Source organism: Condylura cristata, unplaced genomic scaffold (assembly GCF_000260355.1).
Source record: "Condylura cristata isolate star-nosed mole 26May11 unplaced genomic scaffold, ConCri1.0 scaffold00002, whole genome shotgun sequence".
Classification (NCBI taxonomy): Eukaryota; Metazoa; Chordata; class Mammalia; order Eulipotyphla; family Talpidae; genus Condylura; species Condylura cristata.
This window is the reverse complement of record NW_004567103.1, coordinates 19,052,743-19,074,448: the sequence shown is the minus strand read 5'-3', so window position 1 is coordinate 19,074,448 and position 21,706 is coordinate 19,052,743. Positions and strand designations below refer to the sequence as shown.

Below are 21,706 nucleotides of genomic sequence, written 5' to 3'. Positions count from 1 at the left end.
TTCTGTGATGCTTACATAAGTGGTAAATATCTTCTCCCTCATGGTTGGTTGCACTTTCATTTTCTTTAACAAGGCCTTCATTTTAGTGTAATCTTACAACATCATAGTTTATTAAGATATTTTTCTATTTTGAGATCATGTATCTTATAGCATCTTCAAAAATGCCTCTTAATGTTTCCTTTTATATTTTAGCTGTATAATCTACCTTTCAGTGATTATTGTACCGATGGTCCCCAGTTTAGCTTAGTCTGTGTGGTTTGCTCTATATTTTGTCCTTCTGATGGTGCAAAAGCAATATGCATTCAGTAGAAAGCACACATCATAATATGGGTTCCAATACTCTGATGATGCTCACACTCCCAGTCATAACTGATCACATAAATGATCACAGGGTAAATAGCCACTCTATTTTTACATTTTTTAGTACAATATTCAATAAATTATGTGAGCTATTCAATATTTTGTTATGTTAATCTTTGTATTAGGTGATCTTGTCCAAATAGATGAATGTATGTGTTCCGAACATGTTTAAGGTATGCTAGGCCAAAGCTATGATGTTCAGCAGGTAAGATGTATGAAATACATTTCGATTTATGGTATTTCCAACTAATAATTGGTTTAATGGGACATAACCCCATTTGTAAGACAAGGAAGATACGTACATTAAAAAAGAACAGAGAGGCCCTCCCTGGTGGCCCACTAGTTAAAGTGCAGCACTGCAAGCGAGCTGCAGCCGCTACAGTGTGAGTTCATCCCCCTCCAGAAGTGACCCACATGGCACAGCAGACCTATCCTGTCTCGCGGCTGCTCCCCACTCTGTCTCTGGTGAATCCTCTTACCCCCTACCCCCGTGCCTCTGGCCTGTACCCCAGGTCTGTATGAATGAATAAATCTTCTAAAAAAAAGAACAGATATCCCAAATTTATTTTCCCCTATATGAATAACCAATTTTTCCATTAATTTAAAATATTTTTTTTTTCCTGACTGCTCTCTAGTACCATCTTAAAACAAATGAGCCTGTCTCCAATCTCTAGATCATTTTATTGTCTAACTCCAAACCCTGGTGCCAATACCAGTTTTAATTTTTGTAATTTTAAAATGCTATTTGATATCTAGTAGAACAAGTCCTCCCACCACGTTCTTTGAGAATGTGGGAATATTCTTTATCTAGCATCACATAAGTTTTTAAGATGTGTCAACTCGAAAACATTATACATGTACAGAAGTACACAAAAGAAACTTCCTTTTGAGATTTTGATAGGCATTGTATTCAAGCTTGAATGAGTTGATGAGTCATGTGGAAAGGACTAGTATATTTGAAATACTTTAATATTCTTATTTGTGAATATACTTTATCGTTTATATAGATGTTCTACATTAATCTCTAAATAAATAATTTATTTTCTAATGTTAAACCAAACAAATTTTTTTCTGTAATGAGTTTGTATATCTCTGGCTAGATCTGTTATAAAGTAATTGATAGCTTTCTTGTATTACTTTACCTGGTACTTTTTAAAAAATTACTTTTACATTTAGCTGGAAAATAATTTTACAGATTATGAATTTAAATAATTCATTTGTTTGTTCTTTTGGATTCTCTACAATAATAGTTACAAATGACCATTTTGATTCTTCTAAATTTTAAATCGTTATTATTTGTTCAACAGTAATGGACAAACCTTACAATAAAAGTTAGAATTAAAGTAATTTTTATTCAAGTGGCAGTAATAGCCAACTCATGTCAATCCCAATCTCAGAAGAAAAGTCTTCTGTGTTCACCAATATATGATGTTAATTAATCCTTTTGTAGTTACCTATTTTTAAAATCAAATTTTAAATTCCAGAATTTTTATCATGAAGAGATAATTTTATCACCTTATCTTCTATATTTTTAATCAAAAGATTTACCTGCATTCCAGATTTATCTAAGTAGTAAATAATGTATTTTCTAATGTCACATCAAACATGCATAGCTTATATGAAATCAACTTTGTTAAGATACCATACTGTTCTTATATATTGCTGGACTTATTATATAGTGCTGGATTTGACTGGTTTAGAATTTTCTTATCTCTGTTCAGAAAAGAGACTGACCTATAATTAGCCTTTTTTAAACTGTCTTTATTAGCTGTTTATACAAAATGAATGCTAGACTCAATTTCTTTTCATTGAGTTTACCTATGGTTGTCATTAAGTTTTCCTTCATTATTCAGTAGAGTTTTATGATTAAGGCAGCTGGCTCTTTCTTTTTTTCTTTCTTTCTTTTTTTTATTTGTACATACAGAACTGGGGTACAGGCCAGAGGCTCAGGGGCCATGAGAGGCTTCACCAGAGACAGAGTGGGGAGCAGAACAGGCAGATCTACGGAGTACACTGCTGAGGGGAGCAGCGGGCGGGTCAGGAGAGGTCTGCCATGCCATGTGGTCACCTCTGGGGCAGGCGGGGATCAAACTCATGTGGAAGTGGCTTTAGCTTCTCAGTGCAGTGCTTTAACCCGCTGCGCCACCAGGGAGGGCCAAGCAGCTGGATCTTTCTAGTGGAGAGGATTTTAATAACAGTAAATTTCTTTAATGGTTTAAAACTATTCAGATTTTCTCTTTTATTTTACTTTGATATTCAATAAATTTAAATTAGGAATAGATTTTCTTTATTTTAAAAATGTTACTATAATTTGTAAGCACTAGGTTTACTACACCTATTTTCATAAACACAGACTCATTGTAAGTTAGAAATACCATAAATTGAAATGTATTGAATACACCTTCTCTACTGAACATTACAGCTTAATCTAGCCTAAAGGTGCTTAGAATGCTTAATTTAGCCTGCAGCTGCATAAAATATCCTAGCCTATTTAATAATAAAATATGAAACACTTCAGTAGTGGATATAAAACACAAAACAATAAAAAAAAATACTGGCAATACAGTTTATTATAGAATATCAGTTGTTTACCCCTGTGACCTCCTGTCTGATGAGGAGCACAGCTTGCAGCTGCGCATCATCATGAGAAAGTATTGTACTGCATCTTGCTAGCCTGGGAAAAGATCAAAATTCTAAATATGGTTTCTACTGAGTGCAAAGATTGCTTTCATGTCATAAAACTTAACTTACATATGTGCGTATACATATATATGAAATAGCTCTGGACTGATTATATGCTAAAATTTATGGACCATGAAAAGATTCTCCTATTCAAACAGTTTTACACCCAGTGACTATATTTTAACTTTTATAGGAACAGTTTCTTAAAATATAAACAGCATTTTTCAAAGTGACAGTATCAATGACTTTAACAGCGATTAGAGACAATACAGGCTAGTTATAATTGCATATAAACAAGGAAAAGGAAAGAAAAATGTTAGGGGACTGAAAGAATACTATGGGTAAGCAGAAAGTTTACTAAGAATGCTAGACCCCACAGGGGGCAGGAAACAACATGAAAGGAAGAGAGTGATAAAAGACATATAAAACTACTCCAAGTAAGATTCCATTTATTTAAAAATTTTGCCCAGATCTTGATGACGATAGTATAGTGTACATAATTTGTACAAGTATTAATAGGAAAGTAGCAACTACCACCAATGCCAACCCCCTGGTATGGAGGAATGTGGCTGGAAGCATGACCAAAAGACTCTGGGCTTTTTCTCACCACCATTCTGTATTCCCAGCCAAAACATCTACACTTACAACAATTGCATATAAAAGTAACCTCTAACTGATTACATTCCTTTGGTTTATTCTTGCTCTAATACCACCTTTATTAACTAAAACCTTACAAATATGATGAAATGACTACTCAAAAATAATATTGTTATGCTCAGTATTCTACATAAAATTTTTGAATGTTCAGTTGCCTACAGCCTGTTTCTATAGAAAATTATCTCTAGTCTTTTAAAATTGACAGAGCCTCTGCCTTCTTAGTGGGAGAGAGAACTCCCTGCCAGGAGATGGTCAGAGTAGCTCTTAATATCTAGACACCAAAAGTGAAGGGCCTAAGACTGGCTGGTTTTTAAAATACAGATTATCAAGAAAGGTCTGAAGAAATATATTGTCATGTAAACATTTTTTTTCTTAAATTATTAGTTGCAAATTAAATTGTACTTAACCCAGCATATATTTGGTTACTTTTTTTTTTTTTTTAAGATTTATTTTGGCCCTCCCTGGTGGCGCAGCGGGTTAAAGCACTGCAATGAGAATCTAAAGCCGCTTCCGCATGAGTTCGATTCCCGCCTGCCCTGGAGGTGACCACACGGCGTGGCAGACCTCTCCTGACCCGCCCGCTGCTCCCCTCAGCCGTGTACTTCCTCGATCTGCCTGTTCTGTTCCCCGCTGTGTCTCTGGTGAAGCCTCTTACCGCCCCTGAGCCTCTGGCCTGTACCCCAGTTCTGTATGCACAAATAATCTTAAAAAAAAAAAAGATTTATTCATACAGAACTGGGGTACAGCCAGAGATGCGGAGGGTGAGAGGATTCACCAGAGACAGAGTGGGGAGCAGAACAGGCAGATCGACAAAGTACACTGCTGAGCAGCGGGCGGGTCAGGAGAGGTCTGCCCCGCCATGTGGATCTCCTCCGGGGCAGACGGGGATCGAACTCATTCGAAAGTGGCTTAAGCTTCTCAGTGCTGTGCTTTAACCCGCTGCGCCACCAGGGAGGGCCCTATTTGGTTATATTTTAAGACTTACACTCGAGTTTATTCTGGAGAACATATTTCTATCCTATGTTTACTTACGCTATCTCCTAAATCCCCAGATACTTTATTATTCCACTAGATCAAGCAATATTAACAAGCAAAATGTGCAGAAACTCCTGAAAAATAAAGCATTGTAGTAATGAATAATTATGTAGATGTCAACTGCTAAATATGTGATTCAGTTCAAAGAGTGCCAAAGGAGAAGAAAGGAAAACACTAGATGATTTCACTCATGTGGAATACAGACAAAGGCACAGACAAAACTAAACCAAACTCAGTCCTCCTTGAGGATAGAGTAGGGGCAAGAGAGCAAAAGGAGAAGGCATCCCTGTGGGCTGTGGTAGAGGATTAAGAGGGCTTTGGTGGTGGGAGTGCTGGGCTAACATCCATGTGAAGAAGTGTGAGCCTATACCTCTGAATCACACAGTGTTGTAAATCAACATTACCTCAGTTAAAAATACAATAGAAAAAGAATGTCAAAAAATGCAGTAACTTTAGTAAGTTTTAACAACTGTGGTTATGGGTTTAGATTTCATTAGAAGAAACAATCTGGAACAATTAAGAAAAATTCAAATCAGATGTTTTACTCAAGTATATGAAAGCAGAATACTTAAAGAAAGCAGTAACTCATTTACATGTATTTAAAATAATGTGAAATACATGTATTTTTTTCATTCCATTTTGTGCTCAGTTGCCAATATAAAATGAAGTGTGAATATTAAATAAGAAATACATGTATTTATAAGATGGTGCCTATATGATAATTAATAAATATTACCCATTGTTACTTGACATTCTCATTAAAGACTAGTAATGTAAAAAGAGCAAATAAAATGCCTATTTATGGTGTTTATTATTTTGTCCAGCAAAGGGATCATAATCTCTGTAAATAATAATTCTAAATAATTATTACAATCCTTTAGCTTCTATTCTTTCATTGTGTTGTTCTGTCAAGACAATTAGTATAATAGTTGTCTGTAGAAATATGAAGGATAAAAGGGGTACATAATAATCTCATAGGTCTGGTTATGGAGGTTTCTAGGCAGAATTCAAAGTGCAGAATTAAAGAAGTGGCTTATTTAATTACTCATGATAAAGTATGGTTAGAGTAGGATAGGCTTCAAAAGAAGCTATTAAGTTTTCAATCAGAACTTAGAAGATCTAAGAGTCAAGCCTATACAAAAATAAGACTTGCCTCTTTGCAGTTACACCAGATAGCAAAAAAATTCACGCAATAAAAAATTACATTAGTTGTAAGTTTTCAAATCCAGGGAACTGCCAGTAAAACTGGCCTCAGTATCATTATTTCAAGAGTGAGACTGTTAACACCTTAGAAAGATTTGAGGCCTTGTCCCTAGATCCTGACAACTAGAATTCCAGGGTTATTAAATCGTAAAGAATATCAACGATCTCTGCTAGACAGAAATGCTTCTATGTTTCTTAAGGTTATTGTCCCACAACAGCTCACAAAATTAAGAAAGCTTTGACTTGAAGAGATTATTTTGTTCACTAGAGTTTATTTTAATGAGACACATAAAAAGAGTACAAAGTTTTAAAACCTTGAATTTGAACTAAGACAATGTGAAAAGACCTCTGGGCTTTAGGCTTCTACTGGCAGAAGGCATGCTGAGAAAACTAACACAGATACAATAAAGGGGGCTCTTTTTTTAAGAAAAAGTGATACAAACCATGCTGCTAAAAGGGCATATGGAAGAGCTAACAGCTACAAAGAACCTTAAATGTGTGTGTTAGAGTTTTTATATTCCATTTCCCTGATCAGAGAGTACCTATTCTGATTATGCCTGCCTCACTCCAGCTGTCTTTACTGATAGCTACACCTACATCTGTGTCTATATCTATACTTATATAGCAAATGCATTCACTCAGGCACATTCAAAATATTAAAAAGAGAAATAGCATATGATCCAACAACTCTACTCCTGGGTATTTATTCCAAAGAATACAAAAACACTAATCTGAATATATGCCCTCCTATATTCATGCAGCACTATTTACAAGAACCAAGTTATGGAAATAACTTAAGTGCTCAACATGTGAGTGGTAGGTTGAGAAGATGTAGTACATATACATGATGTACTATTAAAACAAAAAACTCTTGAAACATGGATGGGACTGGAGGAGATTATGCTAGATAAAAGAAGTCAGAAGGAGAAAGACAAATACCAGATGATTGAAATATGACTGCAGAACTGAGGCTGCTAGAGGTGGGGGTGGGGTGGGAACAAAGTGGCAGTTGACCTAAGGTATATTATAAAAGGCTGTGGGTGCTCGGGAGTAGATAGGGCATGTGATACATGAGGAAGTATTCCCTTGACTCAATACCATGCTGTAAATCAATATAACCTCAATAATAAAAGCTTCATTCTTTTACTAAATTATCCATGTACTTGCATGTTTTCAACTTTAGCCATTAAAAATTTTAACATACTTATAGTTACTTAAGATAATATCAACACATTCTTTGTTATATTTGACTGAGAAGTTTATGTTGGTTGCTTTGTCTCTAGAATTTGTTTTGTTTTTTGCCCCTAGCATGCCCTGTAACTTTTTTGTTGATAACAGACATGATATATCAGGTGACAGAACTTAAAGTAAACAGACTTTCATCATAAGGTGTTTTGTTAATCTTACTAAGATTTGGGATATGTTTGATGTCTGCTGTAGTTGTGGATTCCAGACAACTCAAATTCCTCTAGTGTCCTTGTTTTTGTCTCTGAAAATTTCAAACTCCTTTTAAGTACTCCTCAAACAATTTGTGTCTTGCAGCTGTACCCCACTCTTACTGCACTAGAGTCCTGGTGGTGTGGTGCTAAGTGTGAAGAAGAGAAAATGTGTTTACTAAAGTACCATAATTTACTCTGATCTTGTGATTAAATCTCAGTTCTCTGTGCCCCTGGACTTTGACTTTAAGAAGTATGTTATTTTACACTCCCACTCCCTCTTAAGTAATACAGAAAAAAGGCTACAGGAGTTGGAAGTGGAGAAACACTCCTCTCTTGGGTGGAATTAGGCTCTGGTAGAGTTTTACCCCTAAAGAGTAGGTCTTTTTATGGTTTGGGGCTTATTTTATAATTGCTCCTCATCCCTTTCAATGGTAGGTCACAAGGGATCCTTGTTGGCTCTTCAATGTAAGAACCCAGTGGGATGCCAGAGTCAGTGACAGTGTGGGGTCTTCCTAAAATTGTGCTCTCTAGAAGTTTCTCATTCTCAAGCTAGCTGCTGCTTAACCTCAAGCAGTTCCTCAAAATTACCAATTAATAGTTCCTGTGGTTTCAGATCCAGATAAGCAGATCTTGGTTATGAAAGGCTTTGCCTGTCTCTCTATATTTTGGGTTGGCAATTGTCCTACAGCCTCACTTCTCTGACTGGCTTATGAAAAAGCACTGATTTTTCACCTTTTTATTGTTGTAAAGACAGGAGTGATTCTCAAGCTTTTTATATGTTGAAAGTGAAACCAGAAATCCTGCTCATATCTTTAACAGTATGATAATTTTTCTTTTATACTTTGTACATGTAGTTGTAGTAAGAGTAATGGTCAGCCAACTGTGTATTCTATCTCACCTAGTAATGGAAGACTCCACTTCTCTCTATTGCTCTTTTACAAACATTTTTTCAACCAGTATTAACTTGCTAGCAAGTTAAGCACTAGAGAAAATAATTTTATTATTCTTTCAGTCCTCCCAAAGATATTCTATACTATCAGTCTAAACATATAGTGAAGTTAATTTATCACATATGTGTCCTAATTAGTTTACCCTTAAACATTTCAATGTGTTAAACCTAAAAATAAAAAGTATTTTCTTAAGTACAAAACAGATATAAGATAATCCAATATTATATAATATTTTATATACCCTACAATGAACAGTGTCTAATAATTTTCCCCTCCAAGTGAAATCTAATTTTGACCATAAATTCACTTATATCATATATTTTCAATCTAAAATATTTCTTTTGCATTTCTTGGCTTTTATAACACTGACATTTCTTAAATAATATAGGCTAGTTGTTTTTTTAATGGTATGTTTCTGATTTTAACTTTGATGTTTTCTAACAAATAAATTCAGATAATGCATCCCTGGCTAAAAAACTATGTAGTGCTACTGTATCTCATGGAATAGCTACATGATACCAATAATATTTATGACCACTGAAGATTCTTGCCAGTCTTTACTATATTACAATGATTCTCCAATTTCACTGCTGATTCTCTAATAGAGAATTATTGCAATCATTCTCTAATTTCTTTTTTTTTTTTTTAAAGATTTTAGCTATTTTTGCATACAAAACTGGGGTACAAGCCAGAGGTGTTGGGGGTGAGAGACTTCACCAGAGACAGAGTGGGGAGCAGAACAGGCAGATGTACTGAAATACACTGCTGAGAGGAGCAGCGCGGATCAGGAGAGGTCTGCCACACCATGTGAGTCACCTCCCTGGCTGGGGATTGAACTCATGCTGCAGTGGTTGTGGATAGCTCCATAGTGCTGTGTTTTCATTCGTTGCACCACCAGGGAGGGCCCTCATTCTCTAATTTCAATAAAGGTGTTACATTTATTAACCAACATTTATTCTACTATATGGAAACGTTCTCCTTTCTTTTTCCACCATCCTTCCTATTCCCCCTCCACACCCCAGTATGTACTCATGACTCCCTATTTTTTCAATGATTTATTTTAAAATCCAAATAGTCCCAGATTAGGTCAATGAGAGCTTACTCAAGCTATCTTTTGCATTTTTTTGACATGCCCCCATCATTTTTTGTGAACACCACAAAACCTTCTGACAGGTTTATCTTCTAGTTTCTCTTCTGCAGCCACTTCTCCAAAGATCACGTTCTTTTTAGTTGGAAATGGTATTTGAAAACAGGAATGAGTGCCAGATGTACTCAAGCTGTGAGGATAAGCTTCAATCTACCCCTATTATATCCAATTTGGAAGTCAGTGGCTATTTAAATCAAAATTAATAAACTAAAAAATCATCTCAGCTGTACTTGCCATATTTCGAATGCCCAATGATAAATCTAGCTAACATACTGGAACTCAGAATTTATAGAATATTTCCATCATTATAGCCTATTGGAGATTATTTTCTTGGATTATTTTCACAAGGCAAATCAAAACTAACTCTCAAGTTCTTACTGTCTACTATTTTTCTATAGTCCATACTACATTAATTCTTCCAGAAATTTAAAGCAATTATTTAAAACAAACTATTCAAAAACAATAGAAAGCACAATTATTTACAGAGTACCTACTATCTACTGGATAGTGACTGTTTAAGACCCTGTAGGTTCAGAAATATACAGTCACTGTTTTCTAAAAATTTACAGTATGAGAACACAGAGCAATAAAGGTCTTATAAAACAATGACTTATAACCCAGGGTAGTATATCAACATATACCCCATAGTGAGGATATGAGAGAAATGACATCAAGCTTAGACAAGAAAATAACTATTTTTTCTGGAAAATAGTTTATGCAGGTCTTTTTTTAATAATGAAATTAAAACTGATTTCAGGAATATTTATTGCTCATAGTTACTTGAAAGAAAAATCACAAAATATTTCATATATAAAAACTTTAAATAAAATATTTTCCCACTTAGTTATGAAAATTTCTTAAAATTCTAGAAGAAATATTTTCATTTTGGGGAGATCAGATTAATAACCTGAACTGCTGAATTGTAAAATTCAGTCTATTCATAAAAACAAATTTGTCAGAATCCACATTCCTATTTATAATTGAATCCTATAAAACCAAATTTAACATTGGTTCCTAGCAAAACAAACTACCTTAATTTTTACACAAATATACTTAAAATAGTGTGATTTAATTAGAAATAATTATATTTTTTCCCTTGATATATTATTTCAAAAAAGTAGGAATAAAAAAAGCACATCATACAAGAACTAGTGATAACTTGTTTTGGCCTTCATCATAGGGTGTTCAGATGTGCACTGAAAAAACTATACCTGATATTTTGCAAACAAATCAAAATATGCTTTTCCAAGTAAATGTTTTAATGAAGTATACTCTTTTGATATAAAGTGGAAGTGTAGACATCTAAAACTGCACTACTTAAGTTCTAGAGAAAGGAAAAGGTGTGCTCCCGAAGACTAACATACACCACACCTAAAAAAGAGCAATGTCATTTCCTCCAAAACTACTAATAGCCGTGAAAATTTTCTTTCTTCTTTCCATTACTAAGCTAAAGACAATAGTAGTACACATGTATTTTCCTTATTACCCTAATCAGTAAAATCTTTAAAATAACATATTTATAAATAATATTGTTAAAGCGTTCTAGGAGTAATTATTATAAATAACGATATTCAATGTATATGTGAAATAATGATGGCCAAAAAATTTCACATTTATCCAGAGATGACCTTACCTGTGGAGTCCAATAAAAAGTGGGGCTCAATCTGTAGAGCTTTCGCTTGTGGAAACTGTGAAGTGGCCTCGTTCGAGCTGCTGTACTCATAATAGTCAAGGATGGAGATTTCAATCTTGTCCTGTCTTTTCTCCTTTTCTTACTGTGCTTCTGGTTAAGTAACCAGCTACTGGAGGAAGAGAGCTCATCTAAATTCTCTGAAGCACTGAATTGTCATGAAATGATTGAGAAGTGGGGTGGGGGGGGTGGAGAAAACAAAACAGACAAAGAAAACTAAATGTAAATTGTCTTGATTTATTATGATAGAAGAGTATTAATTTTAGCCAATTTTGTGTTAATAATAATTGGTGAAAGAATGTATATTAATAGGGGATTACATACATAAGTTATGACAATAATTTCTACTTCTATTTTCTCCTATGAAACAAATATCCTATTTAGTTAGAAATCTGTATCAGTTCACCAATACAACATATTCATTGTAAATCAATTAATTCATATATATAATGTTCTAACTACACTGAATTCTTTTTGCATATAGTGGAATTTTAGGTTTAAAAAGTTTAAAGTATCATCATTTTATCATTAATTGCTCTTAAATAAGTACTATCTACCATTTCAGTGAATTTTGAAATAAGATACAATTCTATTATATTTTAGAATTTTTTAAAACTTTCTGATATAGAAGCCATGACTATAATAAAACTACAAACTACACATGAAAAAGCATAATATTATAATTCTTCCTCATATTAATTTTAAACATTAAAAATTTTTAACAAATCAGGAGGAAGTTCATCCTCATTGTTTAACTGTTACCTTCATTTAATCCATAGTATATAAAATATAGTTAATGTTTTCAGTTACTGAAAAATATCAAGTTCAACCTGATTTATATATACACAGAAACTAGTCAATTTTATAATATCAAGTGTATCTGCTAGAAGCAATGCTGATAATTAGCATAGCATTTCAAAATGCTGTTTGGCTCAAATAGAAACTATACTAAACAATTAACATAAAAAATAGTTTTCCAGGCCCTCCCTGGTGGCGCAGCGGGTTAAAGCACAGCACTGAGAATCTATAGTCGCTTCCGCCTGAGTTCGATCCCTGCCTGGCAGACCTCTCCTGACCTGCCCGCTGCTCCCCTCAGCAGTGTACTTTGTCGATCTGCCTGTCCTGCTCCCCACTCTGTCTCTGGTGGAGCCTCTCATCGCCCCTGAGCCTCTGGCCTGTACCCCAGTTCTGTATGCACAAATAAATAAATCTTTAAAAAAAATAGTTTTCCATAGTATTAATGGATTTAAGTAGTATTTATGGACACTATAAAATTCTCATTAGCTTGTAGATGAAGCAAGTCAATCAAGAAAGATTCACATAGTAATAAGAAGCCATATATAAAGGTACCTGAAGGCCTATGTTTGTGAAAACAAAGAGAATAATATGTAATTTTGTCACTATCAAACATTCAACAAATAGATATTTAAGTGACATTACTAGTCAGAGCAATATAGGGACAAGAACTGACAACTACTTCACCTTTACAAGGATTAAATTTAGTCTTCTAAGAGCTCTAATCAAGAAAGTTTTAAGTCCTGTTAATAAAACATTCTAATGATCTCTCAAGAAAGGTTTAAAATATAATGGTTTTCATAACAGATACAATCTCATGCTCCAATGCTATTTTGTGTCAGTGATACATAAATGCATTATCTATGGAGAACGTTAAGTATATCAGTATGCTTTTGAAAACTAGCCATGGAGCTGGGTCATCATGGTCAAGAGTGGGGCAGTGGAACTTCTTAGGAAATGTCTAGAGGAGCTCCAGAAACGCTTCATCCTGAATCTGCCAAGCTTCAGTGTTCGAATCATTGACAAAAATGGCATCCATGATCTGGACAACATTTCCTTCCCAAAACAAAGATCCTAACATCATACCCTCCCTCCCACTTGCCAGGGAACTATTTTTGATGGGCTCCTTTATTTTTTTCTACTTTTGACGTGTACTCTTCATAGATGGTTAATTAAGAATAAATCTGACTATGGTTAAATTGAAAAAATGGTCGCTGATACCAAGTTAGGCATTGTGCAGGTCGCTGATACCAAGTTAGGCATTGTGCAGGTCAGAAGAAAATCTGGCAGAGAAGAAAATCAAAGTCAGGAGGAAGGCAGGTTTCAGAAGGCAGTATTAGAGGTGCTCAAGTCAGGAGACCTAGCATTCTAGAAATGCAGGAAAAAAAACAGAACAAAGAGGTTCTTTGTCCGGGAAGTTCCCACTGTTGGGCTACTGTCATCACGTTCCTGCCAGACTTTGTATCACATTCTCTGTTGTTTCTTGTCTTCTAGTCACACTGCTTCCTTTTGTTTCAAATAACTCACACTCATAGTACAAGACCTATTATATGTTATTTCTGTTTCCTAGAATTTTTTCCACATCCTCTTTCACCTACATAATTTCCAATAACCATTTGGCTTAGTTAAGTCAGTTCTTATGGGAAGTCTTTTGAGCTTTTGCCATAATCTCTCTACAAAGACAAAGACATATCCCCCTAAAAGCTCTGATAGCACTGTTCATTTCCTTCATAGCATTTTTATGGTGATAAATTTACATTTATTTGTATGAATATTTAATTAATGTCTTTTCCATTTCAGACTAAGAAATAGAGACTGTGACCATTTACTCTTGTATCCAAAGTTCCTGATATTGTAACAACAGATGCTCAAGAAATACCAGTTGAACAGACATACCTACACACACACACCTACACACAATGAGGCAGTTATAACATTCCAGCTATGTGCTTATGGCACAACACACTACACTTAATAATTAATGAGTAAATATTGAGTATTTTGCCCTAAGAACCAAAAGAATCTCTAAAAGCAACAAGACAGCTTTTAGAAATTTTTATAATTACATTGTCTTGAATGCCATTCTAAATCTCTAGCTTATTGATTTACAAAAGTTAGTTTTTGATAGTAAGATACAATCAAAATTTATCCTAGTTTATAACATGTGAAAATCATAAATTTATATGAACAGTAAGTACAGTGAGATGCAATATATTTTGATTTATAAAAGACCAAGACATAGGAATCAAGTCTAACCAATTTCTTCTAATATGAAAGAAAATGAAGGAAAAGTTCTAAGAAAATAATCAAGTCATGAGTTGACATTTTATTAACACTAATTTTCTAATAGTTACTCAACAACTCTAAAACCACTGGTTTTCTGTTATTATTCTGGATGACTAGCAGTTAAGATATTTATGGGTAATTATAGGCATTAATTGCTTCTATGGGATATGATTGGAAAACTTAACATGAGTTATTAAAACAATGTACTCCTTTACTCTGATTACTATAGGAAATAAAGTTAGTCAATTAATAGTTTGCCTGTTTTTTTTTTTATGTCACTACCAAAATTGATTTCTGTAGAAGTTATGTATCTATACTGTTAATAAGTAAAACAATTGCAAGATATGGGTGCATGGGAATACATTAGCTGGTCTCTTGATGTCATCTTGTTAGTAGTGGTAAATATAGATGGACAGGAAACAACAGTCTAATTTTACTTTATTTGTTTTTAATAAACCCAGTGAAAGTTCATAGTATATTATTCAAGTATTTAATAAATTTTTCCTAGGCCATATTATACTTTTGGAAACTTCAAAATGTGGCATTATTTAGAAATACAGGTTCTGCAGAAGTAATTAGGTAAAATGAGGGTCTAATGGATTAGGGTGGATTCTAATTCTAATCACTGATCTCCTTAATAAGAAGAAACACAGGGACAACAAAAAGATACATACAGGGAAGAAAGCAGGTGAAGACAGAAGCAGAAATTGATGGCATTATTGGTATTAAATCAAGGAGTGGAAGGACTGCCAGCAACTACCAGAAGCTGGGAAAAAGCAAGGAAGGGTTTGTCCTTAGAACCTTCTGGGGAGTCATCTCTACTGCATTTCACTCCTTTTTGCCAGGTGCAATTGTTTGATGAATTATCTATAGCAGCTATGATAGGCATCAACCTTTCCAGACTTTCCCCAATGCCAAACTCCTACTGATAGCTGAATTTACTATCTTCTTTTAGTATTTAGTGTTTGGAAAAATAAATGTATCATGTACTCAGGTAACTCAATAACATTAGGATGGCAATAACCAATACTAAAAATGTATTAAGCAGTACTGAAATAAACTTACTAAAAATGGTCCCTATGGACATCCTTGTGCCCCAAATGGCAAAATTAAATATCTTTCTCAAAGGACCTGGATCCAGATCCAGACATTAACTGGTATGGAGAAAACAATGCTTAGACTTTTCCCCAATTCTGGGTGTTAGGTAGTTAAGTCAGAGAACCACAACCCTGACTAAAATATATAAATATCCTCGACTCTAGCAGTGAGAAAATGTATTGAAAGTAAACCATAAAATGGCATTCTAAGTTAGATGTAGTTTTTATAAAAAAACAATTAATGCACACATCTACTCTAAAAAAGTATAGTACATTTTTACAAAGATCTATTTATTTATTTATGCAAACAGAACTGGGGTAGAAGCCAGAGGAGCAGGGGGTAGTGAGAGGATTCAACAGAGACTGAGTGGGGAGCAGAACAGTACACTGCTGAGAGTGCAGCCAGCGGGTCAGGAGAGGTCTGCCATGCCATGTGGATCACCTCAGGGGCCAGAGATATAACTCGATCTAACTCGCACTGAAGCGGCTGCTGCTTGCTTGCAGTGCTGCATCTTAACCTGTTGCGCCAACAGGGAGGCCCCCAAAAGTAAAGTACATTTTAATGTAGCAATTAAAATGGAAAAGAGTTTATGTACCAAAAGTCTCAAATAGTAAAAAATGTATAAAACTGCTTCCAGAAGACCCCAACTATATAATATATTAAAATGACAGAACGGAAATATACTCTGAGCAATTTAAGTGATTTTTTTCTTAATATTTTGTGAAATTTTCCATTTTCTTACTATGAGATTGTACAATTTTTATAAGAAAACAACGTGTCATCTAAATATTACGATCTTTTTCTGGTAGTAAGAACTTCTAATACTTTTAAATGGCTATTGAGAATAAGAGCCTTAAGAGCTATAGCAACTAAATATAACTTATGAAATCTGTATCCTGATTCCAGCAAACTAGCCATAAAAAGATAATTTTAAGCTAATTGGTGAAATTCAATATGGACAGGGAAATTCATGATAGTAATAACATATGGCTAAATTTATAAGAATAGTAAGCAGATGGATATATTAAAAAGGGGACTACCAAAGTAACATATAGACATAATGAGACTTAAAATAACAACAAAGTAGAATTTGCCTGTCAGTTTTCAGGACAAAAAAAAAAACATGTCAAGAAAGGAAATAGCTAAAACAAGTCAGCAAATTTTTAAGAATTGTTAAAGCTTGGTATGTGTGGGTTCCTTATAGTCTGACTTCTGCATGTCAAAGTATTCCACAACAAAAAGTAAAAATGAAAAAAAATGGCACTACTATGTGCCACTCTATTAACTTCCAGTGGAACTTTATTATATATAAAAGCAAAGAGACTAAGAGGCCAATATAAAAACTATATTTTCTGAGAACTGAAATAAATTTTATAAAAATTTCTGCTTAATATATAGTTTGGGAGATACAATTCAAATTCTTCAATATAATCTCTGAACTATTTTTCTGATACATGAGATAGTTTGATATTGGGACTTTTTATTTTACAAATTACTAACCATTGCTATTTTTTTACTTTAAAGGGATATTTGAAAATAGAAAAGTTAAAAAAAAAGCTAAAATATTTTCAAAATCTCATCCTCTAAACACAAGCATAGCTTTCATTAAATATTTGATTCATATCCTTCAAGTCTTCTTTCCTATGCAATCATACTGTGCAATGATTTTGGCATTCTGAATTTCTCCCTTAACATTCTAAAATCAGCATGCTCCCATCTGAACACATAGTCTTTCTACAAAAAAAATTTTAAAATAGCTGTATGATATTCCATTCAATGGAGTCATATAATAATTTATTTTAAATATTCCCATTAACACTGTTTTAGTCTCATGTTATTAGTGATACGAAGGAAAAATAATTTCTACTACTATTACTTTCAACACACAGCAAAGTAAGTTTTATTTCCCTATTGATGTTGTAAATCTAGCTAATATAATAATTAATGTCATTCATAGGAACTCAAAATTGTGTTAAAATTGCAGTCTAGAATATACTGCTAACAATATTTCTCATAACTGAAAGTGACTACTGAAAATATTATGTGTAAAAGAATTATGTGATAAGTTTTCCAGTTTAACTGCAGTTTTTCAATAACAGCTATAAAGAATGGTTTGCATTTCATGAGATAATTACCATTAGTGGAAATAAATAGCATAGCAATGATTCATTGGAATTTAATTTCATACTATATTCTGAGACTCATTAAAACAAAAACAAACAACAATCATAAAAATCTAGGCATCTTTTTCAAGTAGAAACACACTTTCTCAAAGATAATGCCCCCTGGGGTAAATAAGTGTTCATTTACATTTTATTTTCATTTTAGAGTATGAGATCTAAAACCCAATAACTATGATGATAAAAATGTAATGCTTCATTTGCTTGAAGACTCAATCTTCCTAAGTTGCTCAATTCCTGGTGATTCATCTTAGACCCTGCTGCCAAACTGAACAAAGATAAAGAAAAAAATCCTCACATTTCTGAGAGAAACGGCCATTAGTTAAGAGATAGGGGAGAGGGTAATCAGTGAATAACAAGTGGGCAAACAGCTGTCCTGGAAAATAATTAACCAGGTGAGTTTATTTTAAAGCATTTTGAGACCAAATTATTAGGATATAACAAAAATGGCTAAAATCATTTTGAAAATTATCAAGCAAGTTCTACAATATCCACTAAAATTAATATTTAGAATAGGTGACTAACTTTAAAAATTCAAAATTAAATTTAGCCTAGTACATAAAAATTATATGATGTGAAGTTAAAATAAATATACTCTTTTAGAAAAACAATAACATTCATTTATGAGATTGTTTATCTGATAAACTCAAGGATACAGAATACAGATGAAATGAAAATCTTTTAAAAAGATCCAAATAAGTTCATGTATGAAAGTTTACTGTTGTTATGGTTAAGTGGGTCCTTCTGTCTTACTAGAGAATATCTATTGTTATAACACAGACAGTACTACAACTTTGGTTATTTTCTGGTACAGAGTAAAACTAGATGAGAGGAAGCAGAATAGCAAGAGATAGCCATGTGAACAGCAACTAGAATTAATTTGACTACAGAGGGAAAAATCAAATAATAAATTTCATTCATTCACAAATATGTATTTGTATCCATGATGTGACTAACTGATCTAAATGCTAGGAAAATAGTATTAATAAGACAGACAAAAAAAATTCCTAATTTCATGGAGATTACATTCTTATCTAGTAAGACAGATCATGAACAACAACAAAAAAAATAATCAAGAAAATCACAACCTAGTAAGTATAATGTTGTCATTTTAATTGTAATGTAGAAAGCTGTCCAACATGGCAATTCTACCAAGTGATAGAATTGGGAATGAATTTAGCTATGTTTTATTCCAAAGAGATAGTCTAATGATGAATTTGCTTCATAGATCAAGGTTTAAAATTATACATTTACTTGTGTGATTATTTGGTTGATGTCATTTTTATGCAACTAGACTCTATGCTAAAAGAACAGAGAGTTTATCTGTCTTGTTCAGCTTTGTATATCCAGGGCCCTTTCCAACACTTGGCATACTGAAGTCAGTAGGTATCAGTTCACTATTAAATGAATTCTTTTAAAAATACAGCTACTAGGCCCTCCCTGGTGGCGCAGCGGGTTAAAAATTAAGAGCATTAAGAAGCTGGGGCCACTTGCGCATGAGTTCGATTCCCGCCTGCCCTGGGGGCAACCACATGGCGTGGCAGACCTCTCCTGGGCTGCCCGCTGCTCCCCTCAGCAGTGTACTTCGTAGATCTGCCTGTTCTGCTCCCCACTCTGTCCCTGGTGAATCCTCTCACCCTCCGCATCTCTGGCCTGTACCCCAGTTCTGTATGAATAAATAAATAAATCTTTTAAAAAAAATAAAGCTACTAATCTCAATAGAACTCATAACGATAAGCCTAATTCATCAAAAAAAACCAAACAACTACAACAACAAAACTGAATTAAGGTCAGCATTATCCAAGAAAGGCAATGAATACGTGAAATTTACTTAAACTAATTCTTCCCCCAATGGTTTATTTGACAGTGTTTGGATCCTGAGTAGAATCCTTTTCCCTCTTATTTGTAGGAAAGAGGTTTTGGTACCTCTTTCCATACTGACTTCTAGAGCATGCTTTAAAGTTACTAAGACATGGTGAGTAATGTACTTTCTATTTATTAAATATTTTGATTAACATAAAATCACTGCATCTAAAGCAAGTAACACACTTTAGGTTGATTGAAATCTTTATGCTCTCACTGTTCATAAAAAGGAATTCCTCAGAAAGCAGTTAAATGGAAATAGTACCTTTAAAAACTACTTTAGAAAACATTTTGTCACTAAATTTATGAATAGAGATAACTTATTTGCCCCAGGTCACAAAATATCTATACCAAAAATAATACATAAAACTATTTACTCTCATAACCACAATACATAAAAGACATCATAATTAAGAATAAACAAAAAGTAAAACTTTTCTTTGCAGAGATAAGATTAGGGCAGATTTTTTGCTAGGGCAAATACAGTGTTCCAAGAAGATGTGTGAAGCTCTCCACAGCCACTGCAGCATGAGTTCAATCCCTGGCTAGGGAGCTGACCCACATATGGAGCATCAGAACTCTCCTGTCTTGCCTGCTGCTCCTCTCAGCAGTGTATTTCAGTCAATCCACCTATCCTGCTTCCCATACTGTCTCTGGTGAATCCTCTCACCAACTGCACCTCTGGTCTACACTTCAGTTCTTTGCCAAAAAAAAAAAAAAAAACTTTTAAAACAATTACAATTACCTAGGGAATTATTATGAAATTGTTCTGAAATGAATTGCTTAATATTACATGTCACATACACAGTCTGATCATAGTTGTGCTAAAATGCATAGTGAAGAACAAAAAATAAAGACCCCAAAACTCTACTATTTTAAATTTTTAAATCTTCCTTTATGGAAAGTAGCTTTGTTGCATTTTCTGGCAAATGATATAAAATAAATAAGCTCTTACTTTCAAGGAACACATAATGTTTTGTTTTTTGTTTTAAGATTTATTTATTTATGCTTACAGAACCAGGGTACAGGCCAGAGGTGTGGTGGATGAGAGGATTCACCAGAGAAGAGTGGTGAGCAGAAGAGGCAGATATACTGAAATACACTGCTGAGGGGAGCAGCAAGAGGATCAGTAGAGGTCTTCCGCGTCCTGTGGATCACCTCTCTGGCCAGGAATCTAACTCATGCTGCAGAGGCTTTGAGGAGCCTAACAGTGCAGTGCTTTAACCTGTCGCGCCACCAGGGAGAGCCCGGGACACATAATGTTTTGACAACAAACGTGAAAATAAAACTTTCTGGAAAGACTTCTGTTGTGAAAGATTCATGTTGTGAACAAAAAAAAAAAAAAAATAATGAAATTAGCAAGGTAATATTAACTAAAACATTTACACATTATTACATGACAAAAACTTGTAACATAAACTTTTACCTGACTTTAAATCTATCAAATCAATATTTTAGTACCTTTTGAACTTGTTACAAAGTTTCAAATCAAAGTTCTTAGGAACAACTAATTCATATCAGAAAAGATGGCTATTACTAGATTATTTTAAAAAATCTTTATTAATAGACAGGATTTTTTAAAGTTATGATATAATAAGGATAGTCAATTTAAATTTATTTTATTTGGATTTATGTAAATCTATGAGGTATTTTTTTTTTCAGATTAATTTTATTTATGCATACAAGAACTGGAGTACCAGAGGTACAGGGAGTAAGGATTCACTAGGGACAGAGTAGGGAGCAGAACTGGTGGATCTACTGAAATACACTTCTGAGGGGAGCAGGAAGCAAGAGAGGAGAGGTCTGCTGTCTCATGGGTTAGCTGGTTAGCTTCCAAGCTGGGATCAAATACACGCTACAGTGTCTTCATAGCACTACGACTTTGACCCCTGAATCACCAGGCAGGCCTGTTAGGTATCCTTTTAAACTATGACAGTTATTAAAATCAAATATTCAAACAACTGAACATAATTCTATTATATATTTTAAGGATTTGCATATTTTACCTAGATCTATTCACTGTCTATTGAGTTACTCATTTTTGTATTCCTAGGACTTTGACTATATGGCAACAGTAAACAGACATGCAATAAAAATTTAGTGAATGAATAACTGAAAATATAGCAAGCACATTAAAATTAAAATATGTATAAAACATACGCACTACACTAATGCAAGTGTATGTATAATAGTATAGTGGCTTGTTAGGCAAACAAAATATTATCTAAATTGTGTTTGGCCCCAAGTCACAATGTTCATACACCTGTAATCACAACTTTTTAATTAGGATATGTTCTCATACATAACTGTCCTATGCACAT

The 21,706-nt window shown here is 33.9% G+C and overlaps 1 protein-coding gene across 2 annotated transcripts in view; it reads right to left on the bottom strand.

Moving 5' to 3' along the window:
- The window catches only part of KANSL1L (KAT8 regulatory NSL complex subunit 1-like), a 94,704-nt gene that overhangs the window by 23,251 nt on the left and 49,747 nt on the right, over positions 1-21,706 (bottom strand). For both annotated transcript variants that reach the window (XM_012727308.1, XM_012727309.1), the window contains exon 6: positions 11,107-11,311. In XM_012727308.1, the coding sequence (XP_012582762.1) occupies positions 11,107-11,311 (205 nt within the window). The remainder of the gene's footprint in view (positions 1-11,106; positions 11,312-21,706) is intronic.